General features: G+C 44.3%; 1 protein-coding gene across 1 annotated transcript in view; it reads right to left on the reverse strand.

The window, feature by feature from the left end:
* The window catches only part of LOC149443080 (uncharacterized), a 63,624-nt gene extending 51,564 nt beyond the window's left edge, over nt 1–12,060 (reverse strand). Inside the window, exon 1 of the mRNA XM_089655934.1 lies at nt 11,020–12,060. Coding sequence (XP_089512060.1) covers nt 11,020–12,060 — 1,041 coding nt within the window. The remainder of the gene's footprint in view (nt 1–11,019) is intronic.
* Between the last annotated feature and the right edge of the window lie 6,146 nt (nt 12,061–18,206).

The raw sequence follows: 18,206 nt of genomic DNA on the forward strand, positions 1-18,206 counted from the left end.
TGTTCTGGGAGGACGTCATATGATGCCCTCCCAGAACTGGCCGGCCGCAGTGAAGCCGTCATTTAGCTATATGCGGTTGGCAAGTGGTTAAGGGTATTTTTTGGTACTGTAAGTGGAAATTTATGGAAGAGGGCCAATTCCGGGGCCCTACCAACATTAACCCCCATCACCCTGTACATAAGGTTAGACATGCAGATCCAAAATCTAGTAACTATCAGACATTGCCACCAAACGTGGAACATAGAACCCATCTGGCCGCTACACTGAAAGCACATTGGTGAGGCAGAAGGATGGTCCTCGCCATCCGAGTAGGGACCCGGTACCATCACAATAGTTTTATAGTTTGCTTCAATTCAGGTAGTAATGATGGAATCTTTAGATAATTCCAGGGCTATGTCTTGCCAAGCAGATAGATCATAACTAACATTCAGGTCCCGTTCCCATTGATCCATATAGGGGAGTTACAGTTTGGATCAGCAAGAAGGGCGTACACCACAGAAATACGGCCTCTAGAGAGATTTGTACACTGACAGGAAAGTTCAAAACTGGTAAGAATGGGCGCTCCATCTAGTAAAACTATTTTTGAGCTGATAAAATAGGCAACTTTATTATATCTGAACATTTACATGGGGGGCATCTGTAGTTTCTCTGTAAAGTACTGAAGAGGATAAAAACCTTACACCCTGGAGGTAATCTATCCGCAGCAACCCTTTGTTGATCCACCATTGGAATTGGGCCGGGACCAGACCCGGTACAGATTCAGGGTTACAAAAAACTGGGGCTAAGGGAGCATGTGGGGAGGCTAATGGTTTGCGATGGTGTACTCTGTCCCAAACTGTCAATGAGAAAGACAGATTAGGACATAAGATAGGAGGGCGGGATCTATTAGGGAGCCAAGGCAAGGAACCGACCGCTAAAGGATGGCAGGAAAGAGCTTCAATAGAAACCCAGAGGGGAGTAGATCCCTTAGCTGTAGTATAGGCCAATTGCACAATTTGAGCAGCTTGGAAGTAAGCATAGAGATAATATTCACATTCCTTCTGTACTGAAATGTATTGTAATTGTACTGTCTCCCTTATATTGTAAAGCGTTGCTCAAACTGTTGGCACCGTATAAATCCTGTATAATAATAATGAAGACCAACCCCACCCTGCGACTTTAAAGTGTATAATATCTTCTGGTTCATCTGATGCCTTCTATTGTTCCACACAAAACAAAGCACCTCTGCCTGTAGGAGCCGCAGCTCGCGTCTCAGAGTTGGTATCAGTAAGGTCCGAAAGATGTATAATAGTCGAGGTAAAAAGGTCATTTTAATAGAGTTGATCCTTCCAAACCAAGATACAGAGTAAGCAGCCCAACGATGAAGATCTTCCCAAAGTCATTTGAAAAGAGGGGGATAGTTTGCTTGGTAAAATAGGGTCTCAATAAGTAGTTGCTAGCCCATTGAAAGTCATATAGAGTTTGAAGCCGTTGCTCCATTGAAGAAGGTAATGAAGCATTAAGGGCTATCATTTTATGAGAATTTAGAGTCAGTCCAGAAAGTTCAGAGAAGTGACACAAGAGAGATAATAGATTAGGTAGAGTACTAGAGGGGATGTAACATACATGGGAACATCATCAGCAAAAAAAGAGCATTTATGTTCCTGTTGACCACAGGGGACCCCGTGGATTCCGGCTTGAGAGCGGATCGCCATAGCTAAGGGTTCTATTGCCAAAGCAAAAAGCAGTGGGGAGAGTGGGCAACCCTGTCTAGTGCCACGTCGAATTTGGAACACGGGGATCTGTAACCTCTAATGGACACTTGAGCTGAGGGGGTGTTGTATAATGACTGCAAAAGTGTAAGAAATGCAGGACCAAATCCAAAAGCTTGCAAAACAGTAAACAAATATTTTCAAGTTAAGCTATCAAAAGCTTTATGGAGGTCCAAAGAAAGAAGCAGCAATTCCCTAGAAAGAGGGGCATCCCAATTAGAGTAAACAGCAGAAATCAAAGCTATGGACCTTCGAATCTGATCTAACATTTGGCAACCAGATATGAAACCCGATTGGTCTTTGTGAACATACTGCACCAAAAAGGAATTAAGACTCAGGAACAAAAGTTTTGTCAATATTTTCAGGTCACAATTTAGTAGCGAAAAAGGCCGATAATTAAGGATATCAGTCGCATCTTTATTAGGTTTAGGAATAATGCTAATATATCCTTTATTTTCATCTAAAGGAATCACCCCGTCTTCTCTCAAGGAACTGAAGTAAAGAGCCATATGAGGGAGAAGATGATCAGAGAAGATTTTATAGTAAACATTTGGTAAACCATCGGGGCCCGGGGACTTATGTGACATCAGCATTTTAATAACTTTACCAAGTTCCTCACTAGTTATAGGTTGTTCCATAAGTTCCCTGTGGGCGTCGGCAAGTGAAGAAAGCTGCAAGGGTCCTAAAAAATCTTAAAGCACGGAAGGCTCAACAGGCTGGTGTGGACTATATAAGGTAAAATAATACTTATTACATTCTTGAAGGATCTTCTGAGGATCCTGTGAGATGTGACCTCCCGAAAGCCTAAGCTTAGGAAGCTGTAAGTTAGAATGTTTAGGGGAAAGTTTAGAATCCGGTTTGTCTCGCCATGTGAAGAAGTTATGATTCATCCATCATAGCTGGTTTTCCAGTTTTGTGGTGAGACAAAGATTAAGCTCCAAACGAGCCTGTTCTACCTTAAGTAACAAGTCCGGGGTTGGAGTAATTTTATGTTGGGCCAGTAAAGCCTCGTATTCCTTAGTTTTGGCAGAAATCAACTCTTCACGAGATCACTTTAGTCTAGAGACTTGTTGGATAAAAAAAACCTCTGATAGAAGCTTTATGAGCTCCCCAGTTAATAGCCGGGGTCGTGTCTTCCGCTGTACTAATGGTAAAGTAAGAGTTCAAATGCTCCACCACTTCAAGGCGAGCTGACTCATTGCTAAGAAGGGACTCGTTCAATCACCAGTGTGACTTGGCCAGATTGGCAGTTAAATTGGAGATTGTTAGCATCACCGGGTCATGATCTGACCAGGGTGTCCATACAATTTTAGCCGAACACAACTTAGGCAGCAACTCCATAGGGAGAAAGATGTGGTGTATATGTGAATACCGGTTGTGAGCTCTAGAGAAATGAGAGTAGTCTCTAGAAGTAGGATTGGCCTCTCTCCATGCATCCACCAAATTATAGCGATATAAAAGTTGAGCAAATTTGCGACTTTGTTTTGGGGGATGCAAGTTTGGTCGCACGTGATTTATCAAGCATTTGATCTAAAGCCAAATTCAAATCCCCCACTAAAATTACATCTCCTTCCAGTTCTGGAGCTAAAGATTGAAACAGGGATTGAAAAAAGGCTAATTGATTCACATTATGGGTGTAGTAAATCAGGAAAGTCACTAAGTTTCCCCCAAGTGGCCTTTAACCAATAGATATCGCCCTTCCTTGTCTCGTATCACTTTAGATTCAGTAAAGGATAACCGCTGGGCCAAACAGAGCGCTACCCCTCGTTTTTTCCCAGATGCATTAGCAAAAAAGCACACAGGGAAATCTCTATGAATATAACGTGGTGTGAAAGAGGAGACAAAATGGGTTTCCTGCAGAGCATCTATATCAGCTCCCAGGGACTTATAACGAGAAAAAAACTTGAGACGCTTAGAGGGGAATCCCGAACCTGCACATTATGGGAGAGTAAGGGAACAACAACACTATTAGGTCTTAAGGTGGACATAGAAAAATGCAAGACAGCGATGGGGAGACCCACACATCCTCCCATAGGGGAGATCAAGAATCCATAACCAAATAAAATTCCTGAGATGACCCTCAAAAAAAAACAATAAAAAAATAAGGAAGAAATAGGGGAGAGACAAAAGACACCCAGAAAATGGCTATCGTCAGTTCAAGTGGTAAAACAACAATATGCAGCATAAAACAGTAAAACACCAAATAACCCAGACACAAGGTCAAGGAATGGAAGAGTCTCCACCAAAGCATAGCAGTGGGGAGAGTCTTCCAATTAGGAAGAGCACATAGGATATACGAAATGCAGACGTTTTATCCATCAGGACATAATGTAGAATTTGCCTAAATAGTTTTATCAATAATTATTAATGTGGGTTTTATCTGTTTTTATCGGCCATATAATAATTATTTTAATAATTTTATTTTTCCTTTTTATTAATATGATTAGTGTTAAGTATGATTTATAATGAATTTTTACTTGGGTGATGTTATTCTTTTTGACCACAAAATGGGGCTGTAAAAAAATCACAGGATTTTTTTAAACTTTTTTCCGATCTTTTTAAAGTTTTTATTTTAATAATATTGTTGTAGAATAAATGTAGGTCGGATTATTGGTGTATCATGATAAAAGGTTTTGTTCCATGCAAAATGTGACATCCAGCGATGTTGCAGGCTCTACAGAAGGGAGCAGGAACAGTAGTCATGGTTACCTAGATGGTTTCCCTGACGAAGCCACGTGGTTGGTGGCGTAACACGTGGGGGCAGAGCCTAGTGACGTCATTGCGGGAGTTTTGAAATGCAAATCGCTATGTTACTGCTTCTATCATGTGAGAAGAATTCCATTTTACACTGTTATGGAAGGTGGTGCCTGTCATCTGCTGACATCTAGAGCATCGGAATTACCAGGCTTGGTTGACCTGTATTCATTCATAGGTCCATGGTAGGAGGAGAGCGGCCATCCATACATTTTTTAGGTGGAGGAACATTGAGTTAAGGTGGAGCACCGTGTTTATCAAATAGACTTTATTTATTCTGAGCACATTGTAGTGATTCTTCACCATTCAAGCACCTTATTAGATTTTCACCATTCCAGCACTTTATATGTATATTTATATTTCATATTTTGATTGAACTATCACATTGGAACCTGTTTATGGACTATTGTATCTATATGAGTTAGCACAACACTATTTATGTATGTTTTAGGTCCCTCAAGAGTGCAGTCAGCCACTCCTCAGATCCACCCACTGCCTCCAAGGCCCTCTTCCAAAAGCCTTAGAGCAGGGGGAAATTCCAGAGGGGCTGGCTTGCAGAGTCTCTCAGCCCTGACCACATTTTGACCCCTCTGGCTATCACACCTCAGCTGCTAAGCAGCTTCTGACCAACCATTAGGGTGTAGATCCCCCTGGCTGAACTAGGAGGGCGCTACAATGTATAATCTTCTACCTCAAAAGTCCAATTTTACTAGACATACAAAAAGTATATGTGAGCTAGAAGGAATCACTTTCCTGTGGGAACACTTCAAACATTAGAGCTCCCCCTAGCTGCAGCCTGGTAATGACATTACTAGGAGGTCTGTTCATTTATCTGCTCCTTACTTCCCGTCTTTATATAATTTAACATAACATAATACAATATAATAGAATATATTATATCTCCTGACATTTAGGGGTCTATTCATAAAAACATTTGTCTAGCAGTGCGCTCAGTGACAAAGCATGTACATTCCTTCTGTGTAAATGGGAAACCATTTAAAATAAACTTTGACTTAAAATGGAAAATGTTGCCTTTTGTTAGAATTTCTATGAGGAAGATCATATTTTCATCATTTTCCCGGGTTGAACCATGGGAGTTATTATACCAAATAATAGACAAGGGTCATTTTCAGGTCTCAAGTCCCGCAAGGGACACACTTCTCCCCAACTGAAGTATTTAGTTCTGTGTATAGAGAAGGAATGGAAGCCGGGACCCCTCAGTGCAGGAACAAGGGGGAGGTGATTACAAACACCAAATAATCCCGTGGTGGTCCCCACATCCTCCAGTCTAGCTGAGATGTCATTGTTCTGCCAACGAGAAGGATGAACAAGATGAAGAGACGCGGTATATGGAAGTATTCTCTACGTTTCTGCAGACACAGCGGCCATTATTCCAAGCTGAGGGATTCTGGGAGAGCTCGGGAATAAATGTCACAATGGAAGAGTTTCTGTCCTCCAATGTAATGAGGACAAGAGAAGTCCCACATCATGGATTATACACTGTGTCACGGATAAAATTCACGCCCACCGTGACTAGCTAACCAAGGCGTGGTCCGCCCATGACTTGTGGTAAAGAGGGAATGAGGGGGACTTTGAGCATATAAGACTGGTCAGGATACCCTTTCACAGCCCGCACTACCTCTGGCCACCACTAGAGGGAGACTCCACTCCAATCCAGCTGGCTGACCACACACAGGCAGATATGAATCCTATATACAATCTGGTGCACGCTAAGGATTGAGGAGCAGTCTAGAAATTGGCACAACCTTCTAGGATTTCTCCAGCTATCCTACGAGCTAGAACCCCGGTGTTAATCACTCTTCAACTGTCCACAGACCCCCCACACCAGACACACAACACACGGTAGCTTGCCACCACCCAACAGTTTGTCCACAGACTGGTCTACTGGGCCACCACACACACACAGATCTCGGTCTGGTAGATCTGCTATGTTACAATCTGCAGGCAATCTGCCAACACACAGTACAATTGCATACAGATTGGCGATGAACGTAGACCGAGCACATAGACTCTACAATACAACAATCTCTCCGGAGATATGAGCCCGAGCTTAGTACACAGAAGTCACTTATTCATTTTATGATGTAATATCCCGAAAGTGGGCAATGTATTAAATATGTACAAAGAAAAAAAAGTTGCAGAAAATACAAAAAGACACACAATTGGCTATTCACAATAAAATAAAAGGGAATAAAAACAGAAATAAAACTTTTACCAAGATTTATCCTGTGACTGGAGCAAGTCAGAGAAAGTCCGTGATTCGCCAGTCACATGGAACCAGCTCCGTACGAATCACCCTGTCCATATCTCAGGGTCCTTAATTTATTGAAATATGGATGTGGGCTGCACATTAGCCCTTGGTCAATCAACCCTGGGGGGTGTTTCTGTAGCAGCCCATAGGATGTTCTGGGTTCTGAAGTGCCCAGATCTGAATGGGCCAGGAATGGTTTGGATCACTTGGTCAGGGATAGAATTTCCGACATCAGTGTGTTAGTCCGAACACAACAGTACCAATCGCTGTTCAGCTGTTGCAATCAGGCACCATAGAACCATTTCCTGTGTTTCTCTGGGATTCCACAGGGGCTACAAATACAGTTTTACATGCAGATGTAGCCTACAGTGTGTCCAATCAGAAGGAAGTAGTTTCATCTCTCTGCAACAAATATTTTAGCTTTTATGAGAGATGAAATACATTCCTTTGATTTCTGGATTTAAATCAAAGTTGACAGACACTTCGGAGCCTTCTCACGGTCTCCTGCTGACTCTTGTAGCCAAAATGACTAGGATTCTTCTTCTAGGTTCAAGAAGGTGGCAAACTCTGGCTACATAGGTGACAACATTGTATTGGCATCCAGGTGACACCTCTAGCCTAGAAGCTGCTCTGTCCTTTCAGATGCTATGTCCTTTCATGTCTGTCACATGTGCTCAGAGGGAACCTGCCCTCATCTGTGAAAAGCACAGGGCACCAGTGTTGGACCTGCCAATTCTGGTGTTCAATGGCAAATGCCAATCCAGCTCTATGGTGCCAGGTAGTGAGCACAGGGCCCACTAGAGGATGTCGGGCCCTCAGGCCACCCTCATGAAGTTCCTCCTTGCACAAAGGAGCAGATACAGTTCTGCTGGTGGGTTAAGGAACTTCTACGACCCTTTCCAACTCTCCTAGAGTAACTGCCTGTCTCCTGGAATCACCTCCATGCTCTTGTCTCCTGGAATCTCCTCCATGCTCTTGAGACTGTGCTGGGAGACACAGCAAACCTTCTGGCAATGGCAAGTATTGATGTGTCATCCTGGAGGAGCTGGACTGCCTGTGCAACCTCTGTAGGGTCCAGGTATGACCTCATGCTACCAGTAGTGATACTGACCCTAGCCAAAAGAAAAACTAGTGAAGAACAGTCAGAAAAGATGAGCAGGGAAAAAAATGTCAGTGCCCTCCACCTGTAAATTCCTGTTTTGAGGGTTGACTAACTGTTGCCCATCTAGTGCACCTGTTGTTAATTTCATTAACACCAAAGCAGCTGAAACTGATGAACAACCCCCTCTGCGACTTCACTGACCAGATCAATATCTCAGGAGTCTCATTGACTTGATGCTAGACTTTGATTAATAAGTCTTTCTTTCATTTTTTGAGCCGTGTATTATGAATGCTAACTCTACAAAGCTGCAGATCTGTGAGAGTTCTTTTCTGGATTCTTCTGTTTATAGATTACTGAGACCTTTACAGTAAGATGTACATTTCCTCATGTAATGTTCTATTTGTGTGTTTTGTTTTTTATGTTGGTTGGACTGGATGGATTGGTGTCTTTTTTCCATCCAGATGAACTCTGTAACTATGTAACAAGGTGACTCCAGTAACACTGCTGAGACTCATTTCGTTTTGGTGAAAAGGTACAAAAAGGAACCTCCATTTCCATATATTTCAGATTATACAAAAAGACCTGATGGGGATAAAATACCAGATTGTCTCATAAGAATGTAGGAAGTATATTATGGTATGTTTGTGGATTTGTAATCCCATGATATATATTTAGTGTGTTGGAGTTTATCGGTATTGTTAGGAATATTGTATGCATGCTACCAAAGCCGTAATCAATCAGTAGATCAGTATACAAATTATTCTTTTATTATCTCTCCTCTGTGTGTACAACTATTATTCTAATCGCTTTATGTAATCCAACCTCCTGATAGTTACAATTCTCCATTTAATCACTGTTACACCAAAATGTAATGATTGTAAATGAGGAATAATATCTACTCTCCAAGGCATTCTATAGATTTCACAAGGGCCAACTTGTTATAGTGAAATATTCATTTTTCCCGATCACAGATTAGTTACTTCCATCCCGAAATAAACTCAGACCAGACAATTCTTATCCAAGGATGACACCCAGTGGCCATGGGAGGTAATGCTTGAGTAAACGTGGGTTAGAGAATCAGATTTCCCAATCACAGAGAAGGTTCCACCTTCTGGGCCAGGTTTATTCAGATTTTAAGAGTGTATTAGTCATAACTAGATAAAACCGGCAGGAACACTCACAGAGGGAGGACCATCTACACAGCCATCTGGAAGGTAGACATCATCTCAGACTCAGATCATCTAAAGACACTCATCAACTGAAGAAGAAACACCATTTTGTGGAAGCTCAACCCCAACCATTAATCAGCAGCCATCTTTGAGTCTGATCATCAGTTCTGTAAAAGATGACCTGATACTTGGAGGGTAATTACATATTTTCTGTTGATTTTGCTTGCTTAGACTAGTAAGTCAATTGCCACATTCCTTTGTAACCTAATAACTCTCCCCATGATAACATCACTTCAAGTTAAGTCATTTATAAAAATGTTCCTGTTCTTAGGCCATACTGGTGGACTATTCTGCATAGTTTATTCCTTCTGCAGGAGACAGATTATTGTCTGTTTTTATTGGTTATGATGTTTACAGGGAGACTGATTATTGAATTTAATTCACTCTATATTAGAGCTGTTACAGAAACATCTTAGTGTCAGTGTAAATCACAATCTGACTATTGTTTATGGTGTTTGTAAGTGACGTATGTAAATAAATATTGATTTTCATACTCTGCAGTCTATACCTACACAGATCTTTGAGTTCTTAAAGAATTTTTCAGAATAATTAGGTCAGTTAAATTATTTTTATAAATCATTTTTTTGTATTGGAGATACTGTGATTTGATTGATTTGGCTGACTAAATCAATTGTTCGGGTGTTCCCTGACAATTTGGACACTAGATGGTGCTAATTGCTAGGATACTAGCGTCATCTAAAGGCCAATTGAGGTATTTTTGGTTTAAAATCAATGGATAGTTTAATTCTGTGGTTTTATGTAATTTATGTCTTCAATGTCTACTGTACTGAAACCACCCCTGACACAGTAAACTAAGGGGTCTATGCAAAAAATATGTTGGGGAGTGTGACAAGCATGTGTCCAGCCTTGACAAATTCTGGCCATATTTTAATAAACTCAGCTATTTCCTATAATCGTCAGCTCCCTCTAGTGGCCATAATGATGTATTACTTCCAAAATACCTCAGTCAGGAAAAACAGTTCAATACCGCATTATGGCCACTAGATGGAGCCAATGATCATAGGAAATCACTGTATGAAAAGACCAACATGTGACATGGCTGAATTAATGCTGGTCATATTACTTCATCTATTCTCTAAGTGGGGTGGTATCTATTGGGCCAATCCCTTTTACAAACCACACATAATATCCCCCTTCAAAGTGAAAACAGAAACGATTTGCACAAAATCAAAGAGTAGAAATATTTTCTGGTGGATCCCCTCTACCCAGACCCCATAGGTAGACATAGAACAACAAGCTGTGTTCCCTCTCGTGCCGCACTCCTCCAACCACCCAAACCCACACAGAAGCCAAGGGAAATAATGAGAGGAAAGTTCCCCCCTAGTTTGGGGCGGAGTTCTCCTTCCGTCCTGTTGGGGGATGGGAGAAGGATGGACTGAAGACAGAGAGACACTTCGGGGTCACCACTGTTCTGTAGAGCCTTGAAATGAAGGACATCAACTTCAGAAGTTCTTGTTGTCTGTGTAAAGTTCCCCGATAACGAGATCTGGGCTCTCCCGGCTTCTAGCTCTGTAACCCGCTATATCATTATCAGGAAACGCAACTCCGACACCCAAGAAGGGCTGCAGTTGTGTCCTTCATTTCCAGGATCTACTGACCACTCTGCACCCCGACATTTACTGCACTTCATCCATGTCTTTGGGGGCCTCTCATCTCCTTATCAACTGTTTCTTCCATGATGAAGATCAGCCATGGAGTATATCTGAGGTGTATATCAGGGGGTGCTTCTTCCCCACATGAGACCTGGGATGTCCAGCAACATTCATCTAGAAGACATTTCCCGCACTCAAGGCACTAATACACCTCCAGGGTTGTGTGGGACCCCTGGTGTATGGGAAGACAGGACTTCAGTGAGGAACACTTCCCTCACTCAGGACAGGAAAGTGGCTTCTTCCCTGTGTGAGATCGCTGATGTCTGTAAAGATTGGACTTCGTTGAAAAACATTTCCCGCACTCAGGACAGGAATGCGGCTTCTCCCCCGTGTGGCATCTCTGATGTGCAATAAGATGGGATTTCTGCGAAAAACATTTCCCGCACTCAGGACAGGAATATGGCTTCTCCCGTGTGTGAGATCTCTGGTGTGTGTAAAGATTGGACTTCCGTGAAAAACATTTCCGGCACTCGGGACAGGAATACGGTTTCTCCCCCGTGTGAGATCTCTGATGTGTGTAAAGAACGGACTTCTGTGAAAAACATTTCCCGCACTCAGGACAGGAATACGGCTTCTCCCCCGTGTGAGATCTCTGATGTGTGTAAAGATTGCACTTCCGTGAAAAACATTTCCCGCACTCAGGACAGGAATACGGCTTTTCCCCCGTGTGAGATGTCTGATGTATGTAAAGATCGGACTTCCGTGAAAAACATTTCCCACACTCAGGACAAGAATAGAGCTTCTCCCCCGTGTGAGATGTCTGATGTGTGTAAAGATTAGACTTCTGTGAAAAATATTTCCCGCACTCAGGACAGGAATACGGCTTCTCCCCTGTGTGACATCTCTGATGTCTGTAAAGATTGGACTTTTGAGGAAAACATTTCCCACAGTCAGGACAGGAAAATGTCTTCTCCCCCATGTGACATCTTTGATGTGTGTAAAGATATGACTTATTAGAAAAAGATTTCCCGCACTCAGGACAGGAAAACAGCTTCTCCCCCGTGTGAGATCTTTTATGCACATTAAGATGGTATTTATAATGGAAACCTTTCCCGCACTCATTACAGGAGAAGCTCTTCCCTGTTGGAAGGCTGTCCCAGTCCTGCACAGTCTGAGGTTCCTCAGGATACGAAGAATCCGATGGTCCATCTACACTGGGTGGTGCCGGATGGACATTGGAGGGAGCCGGGTTTTCTCCTGGACTATACTGTGTGATGTCCTCATCTTCTACTTTCCAGTCTGGAGACAAAGTGAGACAATCCTCGGAGGTTTTCCTCATCTCCCGGCCATGGACTAAAATACAAAAAGGATTACTAGACAGGAGCTGATTGGTTCCCCCAAACCAGGACTCCGCCCACAACAGGCAGGATGGGAAACACAGCTCAGGAAAGTGACCAGGGGATTACAGGCTGATATCACCCAGTCCCCGCCCTACTCTGGACCAATCAGTGAGCAGTATGGGTGGAGGAATGGATTTAGTGTTCATGACCCACCTGTGCTGATCTCTGTAGGAGTGTCCTCCTCTATAAATGTCCCCGTTATTCCATCCTCCTCCATAGACTGCTGATCATCCCTCACATACGCCTCTTCTTCTTCTGCTTTCACCTCAAATTCTATATCGATTGGATCTCCACTCTAAATCAAGGAAATGAGAGAAAATATCATCTGTAAAATATAAGGTCACATAAAAAACTCCACACATTGTCTCCACAAGTCCATGTTCTAGATGCTCCATCCCACCAACCTTGTAATAGTGAGGGATGGTGTGACCTTCCTGTGTGGAATCCCGGGAATACAGAGGACGGGGACATCTCTCTGGTGGGTTCCCATGACTGGATCCATCTGTAGGAAACACACACACTGACTGAATCCATTGTTTCTATGTGTTTATCAGATGATGGGGGATCTAGGTGGATCCTCCGTACTGCTCTCTCCTTTACAATAAAGTCTCCTCTTACCCGGTGATGTGAGGGGCGGCTGATTGTCCATCATGACGTCCTTGTAGAGATCCTTGTGTCCTTCTAAATACTCCCACTCCTCCATGGAGAAATAGACAGTGACACCCTGACACCTTATAGGAACCTGACACACACAATGATACAGTCACCATCCAGACACATCCCTTGTCTGTTACTGGAGAATGTCCCAGAATTCCCGGCACCGCTCACCTCTCCTGTCAGCAGCTCCATCATCTTCTTGGTGACTTCTAGAATCTTCTGCATGTTGTGTCTCTCAGGGTTTAGGGAGTCACATGGAGGCACTGTGATGGTCATATGATCACCTGACTTCAGAAGAGGAACTCTCTATATTGTGGAACCAATAGGAATATCATGTTAGACTCCCAGAATCCTCCTCACCTCTCCGGTCAGGTCTGTGTTTTATTAATAGAGATAAGAGTGATTTCATGTGACCTCCCAGAATCCTCCTCACCTCTCCGGTCAGCAGGTAGATGATCTCCAGGGTGAGGTTTAGTATCTTCTCAGTCATGTGACTCCGGTCCTCCTCCATCCTCATTGGTGCCATCATGTGATCTATACAGGTCTCCTTGTAGACGGATAACTTTGGGAAATGAAAGTAAGAATGATTTGGATGGTATTGGTCACACAATAATAGGATGTGGATGTGAGGGGGGAATAGGAGGGTTGCTGGACAGTGAAGAACTACTCCCCCCATGGGAAGATATTTAGTTTGGACTGTTTAGTGTTTGATGCATATTTGAGGTCCCGGGACCCTCTTGTCCTGCCAGATCAGAAATCCCCTTTTCTCTGTTGGGTTTGTATGGTCTCTGAACTGGTTTTGATGAGTTTTAGATCTGCAGACAAGGAATGATAAATATGATCCTTCCTATGACCTGTTTGCTCTGAGGCAGTGCTGTGAGGTCAATGTCGGCTCATCATGATGTCCAGGAAGGGGAACTTACTGACTTTTGGCCTAAGTTTCTGGAAAATCAGGATAATTGGCAGAACTCCGGCTGCAAGGCTCCAATCTGTGGCAGCCTGCTGACTGACAGGAGTGATGTCACTGTCACTCTCTGCAGTAAAAGAAGAGCTTGGATGGGATAGCAGGAGGATGGTGCTGGTGGAGTAGAGAGCTGTGGGGGAGGAGCCTGTTCTCTTCCCTCCAATGACAGCCTAGTATGGGTAGAAGGAGGACAGGAGGGGGACAGGTTTGGTTACCAAGTATACTGTAATATCCAGGACATTGTACAGAGTGGTGGTGGGTTCCTGGGGCTCTGAATTCCAGCACCGGGCACTGCCAGAGCCTGTGTCATGGGAAGGAATTGGAATGTCTCCAGAAGATGTTCAGCACTGACCCCTGACTACCTTTTAGTCGATAATACACCAACAATCCTCCTCTAAGAATAAGTTCCCACCAAGGGGTGAAGGACTGTCCTTCATTCCACTTGGTATCGTGGAATATATTATTTGACCAGTGAGATGGTAAGAAGGTGAAGGTTGTCTTCCTTTCCTGGTAGGAGTTCTGTAAGAAGGTCTGGAAAGTAAGTGCAGGTAAGAGGACAATCAGAGACCAAGAGCCCCCCTCCCTACCTCAGAGTTCCCCTGAGCTCTACAACCTTCTCTTCCCTCAGAGCCCTGCTCCCCGCCAACCCTATCCTACCAGATTCCTTCAGCTACTCTCCCCCCTCAAAGCCCTTGAGCTCCACTACCCCTTAGGAGACCTAAAGTCCCTCATCCTCAGTAACCCCTGAGAGACCCCTCAGCTCCTCTATTTCCCTCAGAATTTCCCTCCCTCTGACACCAATGATGGAACATATTCTTCATGGCCGGCTGGGGAATGTTTCCTTCCTCCTGAGCAGCAATGTAAGGGGCTCTATGCTCCATACTCCTGACCCCGGCACTCCATCATTGTGTTGGCTGCATAGTGTAATGATTGCCCATTGGCTGCCTGTGTAGTGTCATCATTGCCCTTTGTAGGCCATGTATGGTCAGGATGGTCCTTGTCTTGTCTATTTATTGTCAGTGCTGTTTGTTTAGAGGACCATATTACTAGAATTTATCTCCACAATGAGGAGAATGTTCCGGCCCGGAAGTGGGGGAATGTTCTGCCCCTGAAGGGGTTCATCTGGGTTCCCACACTATATATGTGTGTATCATCATCTGCTGGAGATAAAAGACGTCACAGTGACTATGGAGGAAGAGGACGGACGTGACTATGGAGGAAGAGGACGGACGTGACTATGGAGGAAGAGGACGGACGTGACTATGGAGGAAGAGGACGGACGTGACTATGGAGGAAGAGGTCGGACGTGACTATGGAGGAAGAGGACGGACGTGAGTATGGAGGAAGAGGACGGACACGACTATGGAGGAAGAGGACGGACATGACGAGGGTTACTGGGTGTAAATAGAAAATAACATCTTATTACCTCCTCTGCTGCTACTTTGACCACTGTCTCCACGCTGCTTCCTATGGTATGGAACTTCCTGTCTTTATTGCAGATTACTTCCTGTCTGTACCTGACATCACTTCCTGTCTGTACCTGACATCACTTCCTGTCTGTGCTCTATAATAACTTCCTTTCTGGATAGAAGTGAGATCAGCACCTTGTGGCGTTCAGAGGACCTGCAGCCCCGAGAAACATTAAAATTACCGTTTCTGTGGCTTCCATGAAAGATCAAAAATAACTAAACAAAACTGAGAAAAAATAAATCTAGCTCTTATGCAACCAACTATTTATTTTCCAATATTTTTATTGAAATGTTTCAAGTTACAGAAAATGTAATAGACAAGTGTCATGTTATAAGGTATGAAATATCCCCAACAAACAGGCGGATGAATAAACAACAGACATCCCGCAGGGAAGCAGGAAATGTGTGCAATAATGACTGGAGACGTCACATAGAACATTCCCAGCATTAAGTCCACCTTGTACAGGGGAAGCAATAATAGGAGACATATGGATCACACAGAGCATTCATCATACACACCACACATAGTGCACAACACATACAACATGGAACTACACTAGCACCAGAACATGGGAAAATAAAAGAGACAGCAGAAAGGAAGAAAAGAGGGTAACAGTAATGAGAGGAGAGAAGAGGAGGAGGAGAGGGGAGGAGAAGGGACAGGGGAGGGGAGAGGAGAGGGGAGGGCAGGGGAGAGGGAGAGGGGAGGAGGAGAGGAGAGAAGAGGGGAGGAGGAGAGGAGAAGAGAGGAGGGGGAGGAGGAGGAGAGGGAAGTGGAGAGGAGAGGGAAGAGGAGAGGGAAGGGGAGAGGAGAAGGGAGAGGGGAGGGGAGAGGAGGGGAGCGCAGGGGAGAGAGGAGAGGAGAGGGGAGGGGAGGGAAGGAAAGGAGAGGGGAGGGTACAATTGCTGGTTATCAGCAGTACATTCCTCATGCTGTGACAGTGTGAGGAAAGTGCAGCCGGTAACTGGCAACTGCATTTCCTGGTGATCTGCTGTGTCATTGGACACAGCTGATCATGTGGTAAAAGGTTGCTGTGATTGGCCTTTTATCGCATCACATGATCAGCTGTGTCCGTAGGACACAGCGATCATGGAGATCACAGAGTGCATGCCTCCGGGGGTACGCGGGAGGGCGTGTTCTGGGAGGACGTCATATGACACTCCCAGAACTAGCCGGCCACAATGAAGCCATCATTTGCCTATATGCAGTTGGCAAGTGGTTAAGGGTCTTATTTTGGTACTGTAAGTGGAAATTTATGGAAGAGGGCCGTTTCCGGGGCCCTACCAACATTAACCCCCATCACCCTGTACATAAGGTTAAACATGCGGATCCAAAATCTAGTAACTATCAGACATTATACAAAAATCTTATTTGTGCCAGTCAATGTTTAAAATCCAAAATTATAGTCCAAATAAATGAATCCTCCGTGTCCAACTTCAACATCCCCATAAATCCAGATAAGATCTGTACCTAGAAAAAAACGGAAAAACTAAATAGTGTATTACCTTCAATATCATCTGGTATATACTTTACCAACAATAATATATACTTAACAAAATATGCGCAAAATAAAAACAAGATTCAAATCGTGAGCAACACGTGAATCGTGAAATCACTCCGTGTACACTATAAATATATATAAATGTGAACAATCAGTGTACACTCATAAAACAAAAAAATAAATAAAATTAAAATAAATAAATAAAATAAAGGAAATAAATAAATAAAATGATATAAATTGTGAACACTTCTAAATAGCTGAAATGCATACAATTACCCTCATTAGAGTAATAGCAAGCCTTTAAAGAGTACACCCTGGACTGTCACTCCAGTGTTGTAGTCACTCCCTGGACTGTCACTCCAGTGTTGTAGTCACTCCCCGGACTGTCACTCCAGTGTTGTAGTCGCTCCCCGGACTGTCACTCCAGTGTTGTAGTCGCGCCCTGGACTGTCACTCCAGTGTTGTAGTCGCTCCCTGGACTGTCACTCCAGTGTTGTAGTCACTCCCCAGACTGTCACTTTAGCGTTGTAGTCGCTCCCTGGACTGTCACTCCAGTGTTGTAGTCGCTCCCCGGACTGTCACTCCAGTGTTGTAGTCGCTCCCTGGACTGTCACTCCAGTGTTGTAGTCGCTCCCTGGACTGTCACTCCAGTGTTGTAGTCACTCCCCAGACTGTCACTCTAGCGTTGTAGTCGCTCCCTGGACTGTCACTCCAGTGTTGTAGTCGCTCCCTGGACTGTCACTCCAGCGTTGTAGTCGCTCCCTGGACTGTCACTCCAGTGTTGTAGCCACTCCCTGGACTCTCACTCCAGTGTTGTAGTCGCTCCCTGGACTCTCACTCCAGTGTTGTAGTCGCTCCCTGGACTCTCACTCCAGTGTTGTAGTCACTCCCCGGACTCTCACTCCAGTGTTGTAGTCGCTCCCTGGACTCTCACTCCAGTGTTGTAGTCGCTCCCCGGACTCTCACTCCAGTGTTGTAGTCGCTCCCCGGACTGTCACTCCAGTGTTGTAGTCGCTCCCTGGACTGTCACTCCAGTGTTGTAGTCGCTCCCTGGACTGTCACTCCAGTGTTGTAGTCGCTCCCTGGACTGTCACTCCAGTGTTGTAGTCACTCCCCGGACTGTCACTCCAGTGTTGTAGTCACTCCCCGGACTGTCACTCCAGTGTTGTAGTCACTCCCCGGACTGTCACTCCAGTGTTGTAGTCCCTCCCTGGACTCTCACTCCAGTGTTGTAGTCACTCCCTGGACTGTCACTCCAGTGTTGTAGTCACTCCCTGGACTGTCACTCCAGTGTTGTAGTCACTCCCTGGACTCTCACTCCAGTGTTGTAGTCACTCCCTGGACTGTCACTCCAGTGTTGTAGTCACTCCCTGGACTCTCACTCCAGTATGTTACAGACGGGGTTCCAATCCTTAGGCAAACATCTCATGACTCCATCATCCCCAAGTTTAGCCCAGTTCATCTCTGGCTACTTGGCAGCTCTCAGCACATGG

The sequence above is a fragment of the Staurois parvus genome, unplaced genomic scaffold (assembly GCF_062004578.1).
Source record: "Staurois parvus isolate SC_StPar_1 unplaced genomic scaffold, SC_StPar_1.0 ptg000877l, whole genome shotgun sequence".
Taxonomy (NCBI): Eukaryota; Metazoa; Chordata; class Amphibia; order Anura; family Ranidae; genus Staurois; species Staurois parvus.